This window comes from Zootoca vivipara, chromosome 2 (assembly GCF_963506605.1).
Source record: "Zootoca vivipara chromosome 2, rZooViv1.1, whole genome shotgun sequence".
In the NCBI taxonomy this organism is placed as follows: Eukaryota; Metazoa; Chordata; class Lepidosauria; order Squamata; family Lacertidae; genus Zootoca; species Zootoca vivipara.
In genome coordinates this window covers 9,952,998-9,966,695 of record NC_083277.1, presented here as the reverse complement: position 1 = coordinate 9,966,695, position 13,698 = coordinate 9,952,998, and the positions used below count along the sequence as shown (strand labels likewise).

Sequence of the window (13,698 nt, the reverse complement as noted above, 5' to 3'; positions counted from 1 at the left end):
TTTTTAGTTGAGATTCCAGCCTTGCGGGGGGTTAGACTGGATGACCCCCCGAGCCCCCTCCAACTAAACCTTTCCCATAGAGCTCGACGGAGCACCCAGGTCATACCTTGAAGCGGCGAGGAGTCTGGTGCAACTCTCTCGGCTGCTCGGCTCCCTTCGGATGGCTGCAAAAAACGGCTCCGTCCGGGAAGAAGTCGGCCGAGAGTCCCCGATCCCAGCACGTGGGGAAAGGGGAGGGGGAGGCTGGAGTCGCGATCCCAGGCTTGCCCTCGTTTTCCTTTTCCTCGCGGGTTTCGGGGCGGAGCTGGCTTGCTTTGGGGCGGAGCTGGCTTGCTTTGGGGCATCGCGGGAGAGCTACACGCATCCCGGTGTTCGGAAGGGGGCGATCGTGTGAATCCTCCGGGTTTGTCTCTCGCGACTCCGCCGTTAAACCACTGAGCAAGAGGCGGCGGCGGCTGCAGCCTTAAAACGAGAAAACGAAGCCGTTGTAGAGACCGCCGCGCCGGGCCGTAGGAACTGGGATCGCTCCGGCTTTGTCGCTGTGTGGGCTTTCCCTGCAGCCCAGGGAAAGGGAAGTCTCGTCGGGATTCGGAGCTGGAGGAGCCGCCGAACCCAGATTCGGAGCATTAGCGCCTGCCGCCCAATACTGGCTGCACTGGCTGCCAGCGCCTCGCCAGGGTTTCAGGTGGTGCGGGAGGGGGGACAGTCCCAGCCTCACCTGGAGATGCGAGGGATCACACCTCCATGCAAGATGTTGTTCCTTTATATCCTACTGACATAGGAAGCTTATATCAAGCCAGACCAGTGGTCCCTGCAGCCCAAGACTGTCTGCACTGGACGGCAGCCCCAGCCACACCTGGAGATGCTGGGATTCAAACCTGGGGCTTTCAGCAAACGAAATATTGTTTATTCATATTCTACTTACCTTATATGGGAGGAGACACAGTTCAAATCCCCCCTTGGCCGCAAAGTTTTCGCTGGGTGTCCCCATGCCAGTTGCTGCCTCTCCGCCAAACCTACCTCGCAAGGCTGTTGTGGGGATTAAATGAGGAAGTGGAGAGCGATGTTGGCTGGCTTGAGCTCCTTGGAAATGAAGGTGGGATATAAATGTATGCCTCTTCCATGTGAGGTCCAGAGGGTGGCAACACGAAAACAGGGCCTTTTCTGCGGTGGCTCCCCTTTGTGGAATGCTCTCCCCAGGGTGGTTGGACTGGCGCCTTCATTATACACTTTTAGGCGCCAGGCAAAAACGTTTTTGTTCAACCAGGCTTTTGCCTGATTAATATTCTACAGCCTTTTAAATGCATTTGTGTTTGTTTGTTGTGATTTCATTGTTTCTGCTTTAAGCATTTATTTGTGATTTCATCTCATGTTTTTATCTTGTGAACCATCATGAGATCATTTGATGAATGGCAGTATATAAATTCAATAAATAAAATAAAGGTAAAAATAAAATCAAGGAAATTAATTAATTAAAGATGCTGAACTTGGTAGACCATCGGCCCCCAACTCTTCTTTAATTCACAACTCTATCATCCCTGAATGAACTCCATCAACCACAATCCAACCCTTTAGGGGACTAGTAGATCAACCAAGAAGATAGTTTCTTGTCAGTCAACCGGCTTCTAGATTGGCCCAGTGAGCTTTGGAAGTGATGAAGCAAAAATCTACAGGTCTGGAACTGGAACTCAGACCAGACCCAGCAAGAAAAGCAAGCAGGGTGCTCCTGCCTGGAATAAGGATGGAGCGACCAGGATATGAAGCGTCTCAAGACAGCAAAGGGGGACCTGGCAAGGGGAGGCAAGAGCGATGGGAAGCCCAGTGGCAGCAGTTCCTGAAGACCCTGCAGTCCCTTCACCCAGAAGATGGACTTTCTTTTGTCTTCCATGAAACTTCCAGCACCCAGTTTTGTGGGGTGTCCGCAAGTTCTAGTTCGTTGAGGGAGAAAAATACTTCTATCATGTCGCCTCTTACTCAGGTTCTCTCCGAGCTAATAAGTCTTAAATTCTGCAACCTTTCTTCATTGGGGAGTTGCTCCCCAATTCCGGTAACACTCTGAAAGTTAACACGATATTCCAATGAGCAGTCAAATCCTGTCTTATTATTTTGGATGCTTCTCCGACTTGCTTTCTCTTGAATTCATGTTTTCTGTGTTTTTTGTAGATGTTTCTCCCTCAACACACACTATTAGTTGTGGTACGTATAAGAACAATATTTTGTGATCCCTCCATTCACTGTGAACTGCAGAGTTTTCTGCATCTTCCCTGGGCTGGGCTCCCAAGGAAAATGGGAAAATCCTTTTGGGAAAAGGATGAAAGGAAGAATGGTTTCATCAGAAGATTTATTAGAATCATATTAGAGTTGGAAAGGACCCTGAGGATCATCCAGTCCAACCCCCAGCAATACAGGAATAGGCAGTTGTCCCATACGGGGCTTGAACCTGCAACCTTGGCATTATCAGCACCATGCGCTTAACCAACTGAGCCGTTAGTCCTGTTAAGGCGAAGCAGAGCTTTATCTTTCAGTCAGCATGTAACTGCTTTGGGTAGAATTTAATACACTACTAGAGGTAAAAATGAGTGCTCACTTAGTGCTCACTGGAAGGAGAGATCGTGAAGCTGAGGCTCCAATACTTTGGCCACCTCATGAGAAGAGAAGACTCCCTGGAAAATACCCTGATGTTGGGAAAGATGGAGGGCACAGGGATAAGGGGACGACAGAGGACGAGATGGTTCGACAGTGTTCTCGAACTCCACTGTGAGTTCTTGGATGTCTATTCAAATTTACTTCGTTGCAAAAAAAATTTGCGAACCAAGAATGTTCATATGGTTTCTCATGCCTCTTCTCTCTGATATGAGTTATCTCTCACTCTCTTTTTGCAAATTATTTTTTTTATTGAGATTGTATTAAAAAACAGACATGAAAAAGGTACCAAAATTGACAAAGTACAATATTAATACTAATACTAATACTAATACTACTAATAGACTCTTCCTCCAGGATAGCAGGGGGTTGGACTAGATGACCCCTCTGGTTCCTTCCAACCCTACAATTCTATGATTCCATGACCTGCCTCCTTCACCCAAAGGCCCCAGGGCGGGTTGAAGTACCAAAAAAGAAAACCCTTTGAGCCACAATATTAAAAGCAGTGTGAAACAACTTAAAGTTACCAAATTAAGGTGTGACGCAGTCAAAACAAAATAAAAAAATCCTTCCTATCTGAAGAATGTGCATGCACACGAAAGCTCATACCTATGACAAACTTAGTTGGTCTCTAAGGTGCTCCTGGAAGGATTTATTTGGTTTTGACTGCGTCAGACCAACACGGCTACCTACCTAAAATTAAGGTGGGCCTTGAAAATATACATCTCAAGCATCCAAAGCCAGGGTTAAGTTGTGTGTCTTACACGTTCACTGAAAGCTGCATCACCTCTGGGATTTCATGGACCTGAGGAGGAGAGCTCCTTACCCAGAGAATCTACGTCCCCATCCTAAGAATACAACCCTTGTAAGCCAGCTCTTTCTAACAATGCCATGCCTCATATTTTATCTATTTTCATGCAGAATCCTGTTGTTTTCCGTTGACCCATTTGTGCTAACAGATGGAAGCGGGAATCCAGGTCAACAATGAATCAGTTGAGGCTTAACAGGAGATTGGATCGTGAACAACAAATAGATTGAAATAACTTTAAATGTTGCTTTTTGAATTCTGGGTGACGTTGTCTTAAAAAGGCATCATACCTCAAGCATTCCAGGACTCATCCGGTAACACTGTACTAATGTACAATTTTTTGAACCCTGAGGAACCTCCATTGTGAGTTCTCTGGTGCTCTAGCAGGGCCCCACTCTGACTAAAGCAGTCCCCACATTGAAAACATTTGTATGATTCCTCTCTAGTGTGGGCATTCTGATGTCTCCACAAATCTCTTTCTCGATAGTACCTTTTTCCACACTCAGAACATTCATGTGGTTTCTCTCCAGTATGAAGCAGCTGGTGTGACTTCAAATTCCAAGTCTTCCTGAAGCGTTTTCCACACTGAGAACATTCATGTGGTTTCTCTCCAGTATGAATCAGTTGATGTTCCTTCAAATGAGAATTCTGCTTGAAGCATTTTCCGCAATGAGAACATTTGTAGGGCCTGCCTCTGCTTCCCTTGATTGACTTTGTAGAAGTATTGCTCTGACTACACTCAGGAGAATTATTAGGCTTCGCTTGCATTGGGTGGCCTAGATGTCTAGGCAAGTTACTTCTTTTCCTGTTCCAAGAGAATTCAGCTTTTCTCTCTCCTCTTCTGATTCTCTGCTGTTGCCGGACCTCTTCCTGTGACATGGGATCCTCATTCTCGTCCTCCACTGTTTGCATCATAGCATGTTCTGATTGGTAGCGATACCTCCTGCCATACCTGGAGAACAAAGCCGTTCCCCCCCTTTTGCCAACTGTGGAGGTCTGGCTAATGACAACTGCAGGACCTTCTGTGAGCTCATTGCATTCATTCCCTCTCTCCACGGGGTTCTTCCCATCTTTGAATTGGCATCCTTCCTCCTTAATCTCGCTGGGCTCCAGCTCATTCCCAAGGCTTATCTCCGGGGGAGTCCAGGGCGTGTCCTCTGGCTCATTTCCTCCACACTGAGAATTCTTCGCCTTGACTTCACTTCCTTTCCCATCACCTGCAGAGATAAGAGAGAGAATTTGCCCATGCTCTAGAGACCTCTTTTCAGGATGCCTGAAAATATTTCTCTCTGTGTGCGCAATGTCAGCCTTCCTTTATGCTGGCTTTTCAAACCTACCTTTCTTTTTCTTTTTAATTTCTTTTTCATACAAGAATTTACAAAAATTTACAAAAATTTCAAAAGACAAACCAAAAATACAATGAATAATCAATACATAGTAAAAATCAATTTTCAACTCTTTAGACACCCCCACCACCCATCCCACTACCCACCATGTTGTGCTTTCCAGCCAATCTTATATTGTGCATTTTTTGTTCTTTACTCATATATATAGGTAAAGGTAAAGAGACCCCTGAACATTAGGTCCAGTCATGACAGACTCTGGGGTTGCGCGCTCATCTCACATTATTGGCCGAGAGAGCCAGCATACAGCTTCCAGGTCATGTGGTCAACATGACAAAGCCACTTCTGGCAAACCAGAGCAGCACACCGAAACACCGTTTACCTTCCCGCTGTAGCGGTTCCTATTTATCTACTTGCATTTTGACGTGCTTTCGAACTGCTAGGTTGGCAGGAGCTGGGACCAAGCAACGGGAGCTCGCCCCATCGCGGGGATACGAACCGCCGACCTTCTGATCAGCAAACCCTAGGGTCTGTGGTTTAACCCACAGCGTCACCCTCTCTCATAATATGAGAACACGTAGTCATCCAAAGAAGCTGAAGGTTGGAAGATTCAGGAGTGGCAAACGGGTTAAGTCGTGGGGATTCGAACCACCGACCTTCTGATCAGCAAGCCCTAGGATCTGTGGTTTAACCCACAGCGCCACCCGCGTCCCATACTCATATATATATACCTATGTCCTTCCATTTTGATATTCATTTGTTTGAGCCTTCATAAGTCTTCATAAGTCTACTGAGAGGTCAGAATTCTCCACAAAACTTGCTATATAATCTTTGAATTTATTCCAATCTTTATCCTTTTTTGTTCATTTATTCCTTTAATTTCTGCTATTTTTGTTGCCAGATTATAATATAATATCATTTTTATTTGCCAATCCTCTTTGCTGGGTATTCTATCACACTTCCAGTTCTTTGCTATAAGTAGACTAACTGCTGTTGTCGCATAAATTAGAATATATCTATCCTTCGCTAAGATCTCCTCATCCAGCATTTCCAATAAAAATAACTCTGTTTTTCCTTAAAAGAATATTTGAGTATCTTTTTCATTTCCTTATAGATCATTTCCCAGTAATTCTTAATTTCTTTACAATTCCACCATATATATATGTACCGGTTTCATTGTGACATCTCCAGCATACATTATTGCTTCTCTTGTACATTTTAGCTAACTTTTCCGGAGTTAAATGCCACCTATATTGCATCTTCAGTAGGTTTTCTTTTAAATCATAGTTGGCTGTAAAACTCATATCTCTCTTCCACAAAATTTCCCATTTTTCTAACATGATTGTTTTCCCTAGATCTTGTCCCCACCTTATCATTGTTGCTTTTATTAACTCACCTTTATTTTCCCATTCCAATAATAAATCGTAAAGATTTTTATATATTTATCCTTACCCCTTAATATTTTCTCTAATTCAGAAATTTCTTTATTAAAGCCATTTTAAAAATCTTTTTGGAATCTTTGATTTATTTGAAAGAATTGCAGCCAGCTATTCAGGTAAGATTTAATTGCATTATATTCTTTTAATTTTAATTTCCCACCTACCTCTTCTACTAAATTTTTATAGGATGGCCAATTTGTTCCCATATTCCGCCTTCTCACAGCCACAATTTCCAAGGGTGATGTTGTAAGAATTTTGAGGTCACACATATATAATAAATGTTCATAAATGTACCAAGCAAACAGTACAGGAAGATAGGCCTGAAAACCATTTTGACTCTCCCAAACTGACCAAATGTTTCTCTGCAAGGAAAGGGGGGGGGTGAAGGAACTTTTCCATTGTCTCAAGAATTAAAGTGATATCCATCTTGTTGTAGGAATTTCCCCCACCCCATTGAATCACACACACACATTTCCACATGACTATCAACTTGGGAGCCATAATCCTGTAAACTGGAGGCTCTGCTAATTTCCCCATCCACGGTGCCAGACTGCTAGCCATCTCATTCACAATGGAAGACTCCTCCGAACAAAAGACAGTGATCAACTCTTACGAAAATGTTAATTTCTCTTTGTGTTTAGGAATTCACAGCTGGGAGGGGTGAGAGGAGGACTAGGAGAGGTGTCAAAGGTGCTCAGATTTCTGCCTTGAACCCTCCTTTTTTGTGAGGTATTGATTACATAGCTGTGATGTAGGAATGATGTATTTTGGGGGTGTTTCTTGGTGATGGGAAAACTGATAAAAGTGGAGGTTGTCTTTTGTTCTGGGTTCCTTCCTTGTTCTCCTGTGTGAGGGGAAGGACCCTGTTGCAACAGCAAAAATAAAAGGCTTTGCTTCTCAAAATTCTCTGGTTGGCCTCTGTTATTTTCTCTGACCGATGGAGAACTCAATGAGGGCTCTTGTGTACCCCATAAGGGAATGTTGTTGTTTAGTCGTTTAGTCGTGTCCGACTCTTCGTGACCCCATGGACCATAGCATGCCAGGCACTCCTGTCCTGCACTGCCTCCCGCAGTATGGTCAAACTCATGTTCGTAGCTTCGAGAACACTGTCCAACCATCTCGTCCTCTGTCGTCCCCTTCTCCTAGTGCCCTCAATCTTTCCCAACATCAGGCAGGGGCTTTTCCAAGGATTCTTCTCTTCTCATGAGGTGGCCAAAGTATTGGAGCCTCAGCTTCACGATCTGTCCTTCCAGTGAGCACTCAGGGCTGATTTCTTTAAGAATGGATAGGTTTGATCTTCTTGCAGTCCATGGGACTCTCAAGAGTCTCCTCCAGCACCATAATTCAAAGGGAATAAGGGCAGATTTTTGCTTATAACAGTGACACCCATCCCGGTGTTTTGGGTTCTTGTATGCCTCGGTACTTCTTCCATATTTTATATAGGGATTTCCTTATGGTGTTATTCATGAAAATATTCTGGTTTTTTAGATTTCCCCCCCATTAGATACCAATGTCAGCCAAATCCCAGACCCCCCCCCCCTTCTAGATCCAATATCTCATCATTTTTTAATTCCATCCATTCCTTGATCCAATTCAACCCCGCTGCGTCATGGTACAGCTCTAAATCCGGTAAACCAAATCCTCCTCTTCTTTTATGATCAATTAATATTTTATATTTGATTCTTGGCTTCCTGCCACTCCAGATAAATTTAGAAATAAAGGTAAAGGTAAAGGTAAAGGGACCCCTGAACATTAGGTCCAGTCGTGACCAACTCTGGGGTTGCGCGCTCATCTCACATTATTGGCCGAGAGAGCCAGCATACAGCTTCCAGGTCATGTGGTCAGCATGACAAAGCCACTTCTGGCAAACCAGAGCAGCACACGGAAACGCCGTTTACCTTCCCGCTGTAGCGGTTCCTATTTATCTACTTGCATTTTGACGTGCTTTCGAACTGCTAGGTTGGCAGGAGCTGGGACCAAGCAACAGGAGCTCACCCCGTCACAGGGATTCGAACTGCCGACCTTCTGATCAGCAAGCCCTAGGCTCAGTGGTTTAACCACAGCGCCACCTCTCTTCAAATCTTTGAAACATTTTGCCCCGCCCAATATCGGCAAGTTTTGAAAATAATAATTCATTTTTGGAAGTACAGACATTTTAATAATTGATATTCGGCCTAATAATGAAATTTTTAATTTGGACCAATTCTCCATTTTCTTTTTAATTTCCTTCCAAATTTTTTCATAATTTGCTTGAATTAAATCAATACATTTTGTTGTCATTTGAATTCCTAAATATTTCATTTTCTTTTTTATTTTGATGCCTGTTAACTTTTACAAATTATTATTTTCTTCTATTTCCATATTCTTAACCAACAAATTTGTTTTTGTATAATTAATTTTAAAACCTGCCAATTTTCTTGAGCACTTATGGAATGCTATTTAGTGGATCTTCCATAGTTATAATTTCATAATCAGCAAAAGCTTTAATTTTACTGTATATCGTTCCATAAGACACACTTTTTTCCTCCTAAAATGTCTGTGCATCTTATGAAGCGAACGCCTGGTCCCTGGAACCGAATTGCCCAGGGGCTAAAGGCAGATCGTGCTTTTTTTTTTTTTTTAAGGAAGAGCTAAAGACTAACAAGAGTGAAAGACAAACAACCGGCTCAGCAGCTCTCTTGCCTAGGCCTCACTTGTCTGCAGAGGGAGACATGGGACTGGCTGATTAGATTATCTGTCTGGAAACTGTAGAAATGGGTCTCTTTCATTTCTTAGAGAAGCTGCAGAACTGTGAGTTGAACAGGATTTTCCCCCTTTTGCAAAGAAACTCAGCAACTTTGAGCTGATCCTAAAAAATGGAGCTTTCCCCCTTTGCAAAAAAGATGCACAACTCTGAGTTGACCCCCCCCCCCAAATGGGGTTTTTCCCATTTGCAAAAAAAGCTGCACAACTTTGAACTGATTCTTTAGAAAATGGAGCTTTCCCCCTTTGCAAAAGAAGCTTCCACGAATATTTAACCGGGGGGGGGGGGAGGCACCTAGGCCTCTAGGAGTTGGCTGCTATGCCTAGGACAATTCAATAAAGAAAAATATTTTTTTCTTGTTTTCGTCCTCTAAAAACTAGGTGCGTCCAATGGTCAGGTGCGTCCTATGGAGCGAAAAATATGGTACTTGAATAATCAGGACTGAGGAGGGATGGGAAATCTGCCCATTTCACCCTCTCCCTGTTTCTCAGTTTTCCACATCATGACAAGGCTCTACAAAAGGCAAAAACGGATCAGGTGAGGTTTACTGGATTTCCTGGACCTGAAGGGGAGAGCTCCTTACCCAGAGAATCTCCGTTCCCATCCTCCTTCTCCTCTTCTTCTTCTTCTTCCTCCTCCTCCTCCTCCTCCTCCTCCTCCTCCTCCAGAACTTCCCAGACCAGGGTCTGTGGGCCTGGCTGTGTCACGCTCAGCTTGACGATCTGCAAGGGGACACCTGTTTCCTTGAGAGCCATCGGTCCCTGCAAACAGGGGAAAGACAGCCATCTCCACCAAGTCAGATCTTGGCGAGGCAGAATATTATTAATATTAAAGTAAAGCTTGCTTTTTCTTTTTTTAACGACATGAGGTAGGCACAAAACACTCTTAGGGGGCTGTATGGAGCGTTCAGTGCAGCCACCCAAATAAAAAGCTCTGGCTCTGCGGACAGCCTTTAGGACACACACTGTGATCTCTTGCCTCCCCACCACCTTGCAGATATGAAACCCACCAAAAGGCCACATACCTCCCTCTCGCCAGCCGGGTCCATTCCGTGTCCTCCAGGAGAAAACAATGAATGGGAGTGACTTGAGCCCTGGATTGCACTGCCTGAAAAAGATGGAAGGGAGATTTCAGACAGGCGGCGCTGGTCCATGCCTGCAATTATAGTCAAGCCAGATACAAAGGAGGACTGGAGTAGGAGCACAGGGAGGTGCCTTCTTCTGAGCCAGACCATGGGTCCATACAGCCCACACTGACTGGCAGTGGCTCTCCAGAATTTCAATCAGGAGTCTCTCCTGACCTCACCTGGGGATTGAATCTGGGGCTTTCTCTCTTTGCCACTGAGCTATGGACCTTCCTATCCCTTCTTTCCTTGAGGCCAAGAGGGAAATTATGGCAGAGGGAGGTTGTGATTCCATGAGGAGGAAGGATGATGCCCCCGCAGAAATCTTCTGCCTGACATTCAGCAGTGCAGTTGCCCTGTGAACATACCTGCACAGCATGCAAGGAAATAAGGGGGGAGTATTCCTTGCGGAGGCCAGACTGTAGAAATGTCTAAATCTGGTCACCTGCAATGTTGGGCTGCAGTGGCCCACAGGCTGATACAGGAAATGAAGCCCTGGCCTTTCCTTTTCACCTGATTGGCTTAGGTTTTCCCCACAGAAGAGTACACAGTACTGAATAGGTGCCCTGGGAATCCTCACCAGGAACAACGATCTCCCCGTCGCCATTTTGCTTGGCTTCTTCGTAGATCTGGACCTGTATGGCACCCAGAGAATCTATGGGCTCTTCCTTAAGATGCCCCTGAAACATGGAGAAAGATCCCCATTAGGATAGAGAGAAATTGCTGGGAGAGGAACTGCTGTAAGCAAAAGACACATTCTGCTCCCCTCATTCCTATTCACTTGTACAGTGGTGCCTCGCTTAACGAATGCCCTGCTTAACGAAATTTCTGCTTAACAAAATGATTTTTCGAGTGGAGGTTGCCTCGCTAGACGAATTCGTTTTATGAAAAATTTGTCTAGCGAATCGCGGTTTCCCATAGGAATGCATTGAAATTCAATTAATGCGTTCCTATGGGCAAAAAAAAATTCAATGCATTCCGATGGAATTCGCTAGACGAATTTTTCGTTATAAGAAAAGACCCGTGGAACAAATTAAATTCGTCTAGCGAGGCACCACTGTAGTTACAATTCAAGGGGCAAATATATATATCTCACAACAACTTTATGTTATAGGAGAATATGTATTATATGCCTTTAATCAAATAATAATAGTGGGGAAATGCTCCTCTTTGGAAAGGCATGCATCAGACGAAATAAAGTTTTTTCACAAGCTTCCCCTTTACAAAGGCAGGTGGTCCCATCCCAACAAACTCTTTCACATTAAAACCCTCACCTGCCACTCTTCAGCCTCAGCCAAGTCTTGCTGGCTGGCTATCAGGAACTCCTCTGCCAGGGCCACCGCCTGCGAACATGACTCTGGTCCTCCTGCTCGGATCCAGCTCTGCAGCTCTGGCGGGAGGCTGGCCAGGAACTGCTCCAGGACTAGCAGCTCCAGGATCTGCTCCTTGCTGCGTCTCTCCGGCTTCAGCCATCGGTGGCAGAGATCCTGCAGCTGCAGGTGGATCCTCCGGGGGTCCTCCACCTGCTGGCAGCAGAACTGTCGGAAGTGTTGCCGCTCAGCCTCCATCCTCAGGGCGGCCCCTCGCAAGATGGCCGCCTTCACCTTCCCATAATCCTCTCTGTCTCTGGCTTCCAGGCTCCGGAAGGCCTCGTCTGCTTCCCCGCTCAGCGCAGGCAGTAGCCGGGCTGCCCACTCTCCTCCGGGCCAGTGGCAGGCTTTGGCCACTTGCTCAAAGGAGGCCAGGAAGGCCTTGGCGTCTTCCCAGGGGGCAGAATCAGGCGTCTCTGGGGGGCTTCTGCCTTCTGGGTGAAGGGACTCCAGGGTCTTCAGGAACTGCTGCCACTGGGCTTCCCATTGCTCTTGCCTCCCCTTGCCAGGTCCCCCTTTTTCATCTTGAGACGCTCCACATCCTGGTCGCTCCATGGCATATTCAACCTTGTGGCTGCCATTTGCTTTGTCTGGTTTGATTACTAGTTCTGGGCCTGCAGATTTTGGCTCCTCCATGCCTTTCTCTCTTCTGTCTACTCAGATCTAGACATTAGAGAGCTAGTGGTGACCTTTCCAGGAAGTTGATTTCTGACCAAAAATAAAAAAAACTCAAATTTGCTGTCACTCAAACGTTTGAAATCTTGCTGGCACTCAACAAGTCAGGCTTCATGAAGTTTGACAGACAACAACAGAGCTGTAATTTCCTAGAGAACCACAGCAGCCCAAGAGAAGTTTCTACCTGAATGAGAGAGATACAATGGAAGTGTAAAATACCATGAGGGAAGAAACAAAAAGGAGAGATCAGCCTGCTGTTGTAGAAGCAGGGAAGGATGAATTTATTTTGAAAGCGGCATATATTGCGATGGAGAAGAAACAGAAAAAAGGGAGGAGTCGCCACATGCAGCCAGTCCCAAAGTTGTGGACCTCCCTTCCTCCCACCCCCAGGTGATACAGCTTTAGGTGAATGCGGAAGACACACCCCTTAACCCTGGCTTTGGACATTTGAGATGTATATTTTCAAGGCCCAACTTAGTCTTGTAATTTTAAGTTGTTTCACACACTGCTTTTAATATTTTGGCTCCATGGGTTTTCTTTTTTGGTACTTCAACCCACCCTGGGGCCTTAGGGTGAAGGAGGCAGGTCATGGAATCATAGAATTGTAGGGTTGACAGGAACACCAAGGGTCATCTAGTCCAACCCCCTGCAAAGAAGGAAACTTCTGCCCAACATGGGGCTCAAAGCCACCACCCTGATATTCAGAGTCTCATGTCTACCAGCTGAGCTGTCCTGAAGGAAAATTATATTAGTATTAGTATTAGTGTTATATTAATGAATGTGGAGGGGGAAAATAGCACAGAGGCTGCTTGGGGCAACCCATATCCAGCATTATTCCCTAAATATTGTATATGGGCTGTTAGGGGAGGTGCTGTATCTGGTGGGGGACACATTATGCTCTGTCTGGGCCCCCACCTTGCACCCAAGTTCTCACCTGTGGCTCCTAGAAGCTGTCACCATGCAACAGCGGCCACAATCCCAGGAAATGGCTTCCACCGGCTGGCTAAACCAGGTAAGGGTATCTGATGTGTCTCAAACCCTTGGTGATTTAGGGACTTCAGCTGCATGCGAAGACAGGCTCCGGTGGATTTCGAGACCAAAAGTAGGTCCTACGGTCTGGAAGGCAGTTTCTGCACATGCTCTAGAGTCTAGAGGGAATTGAGGGGCAGGTGGGGCTCCTTTACCTGGGAAGGTAGCCCTTCTAGACTAAGAAGAAGGAAAACTTGGGTCCTAAAGCTCCGCTGCATTGTGGGACTGGGACATCTTGGGGAGAAGAAAAGGCTGAGGGGTAAGCCCTACAGGAGCCCTAAGATGGTTGGGTGGCACCTGGCCGAGGGGAGGGGTCTTATTGTCTGGCCAGACCAGGGCCTCCAGACACACTGCCCAGGCTTGCACCCCAGAGAGGTCATTGGGGTGCTGCTTACATTGCAAGAAGGCGGGAGGCGAGTGGGGGACTAACGCAAAGTGACTTCCCTACAATATCCCAGGATGATGATGGTCATCATCATCATAATAAGTTTACTCTCCTATACAAGCCCAGCCCCCCAGGACTGT

The 13,698-nt window shown here is 45.8% G+C and overlaps 1 protein-coding gene across 1 annotated transcript; it reads right to left on the bottom strand.

The window, feature by feature from the left end:
- Nucleotides 1-463: 463 nt before the first annotated feature.
- LOC118080245 (zinc finger protein 397-like) lies at nt 464-12,096 on the bottom strand. Its single transcript, XM_060270937.1, has 4 exons — nt 11,368-12,096; nt 9,626-9,737; nt 3,942-4,668; nt 464-554 (listed from the first exon to the last, which is right to left on the bottom strand). The coding sequence occupies exons 1-4, from the start codon at nt 12,022-12,024 to the stop codon at nt 464-466; spliced, it is 1,587 nt and encodes a 528-aa protein (XP_060126920.1). The 5' UTR covers nt 12,025-12,096.
- Between the last annotated feature and the right edge of the window lie 1,602 nt (nt 12,097-13,698).

What these genes read in the sequence shown, in the direction of transcription:
- LOC118080245 (XM_060270937.1), bottom strand. Translation starts at nt 12,024, where the DNA reads ATGGAGCGACCAGGATGTGGAGCGTCTCAAGATGAAAAAGGGGGACCT. An exon ending in CTGAAGAGTGGCAGGTGAGG is followed by an intron (nt 9,738 to 11,367) that starts GTTTTAATGTGA and finishes CCCTGTTTGCAG; the next exon opens with GGACCGATGGCTCTCAAGGA. An exon ending in TGTTCTGAGTGTGGAAAAAG is followed by an intron (nt 555 to 3,941) that starts GTACTATCGAGA and finishes CCTGGGCTGCAG; the next exon opens with GGAAAGCCCACACAGCGACA.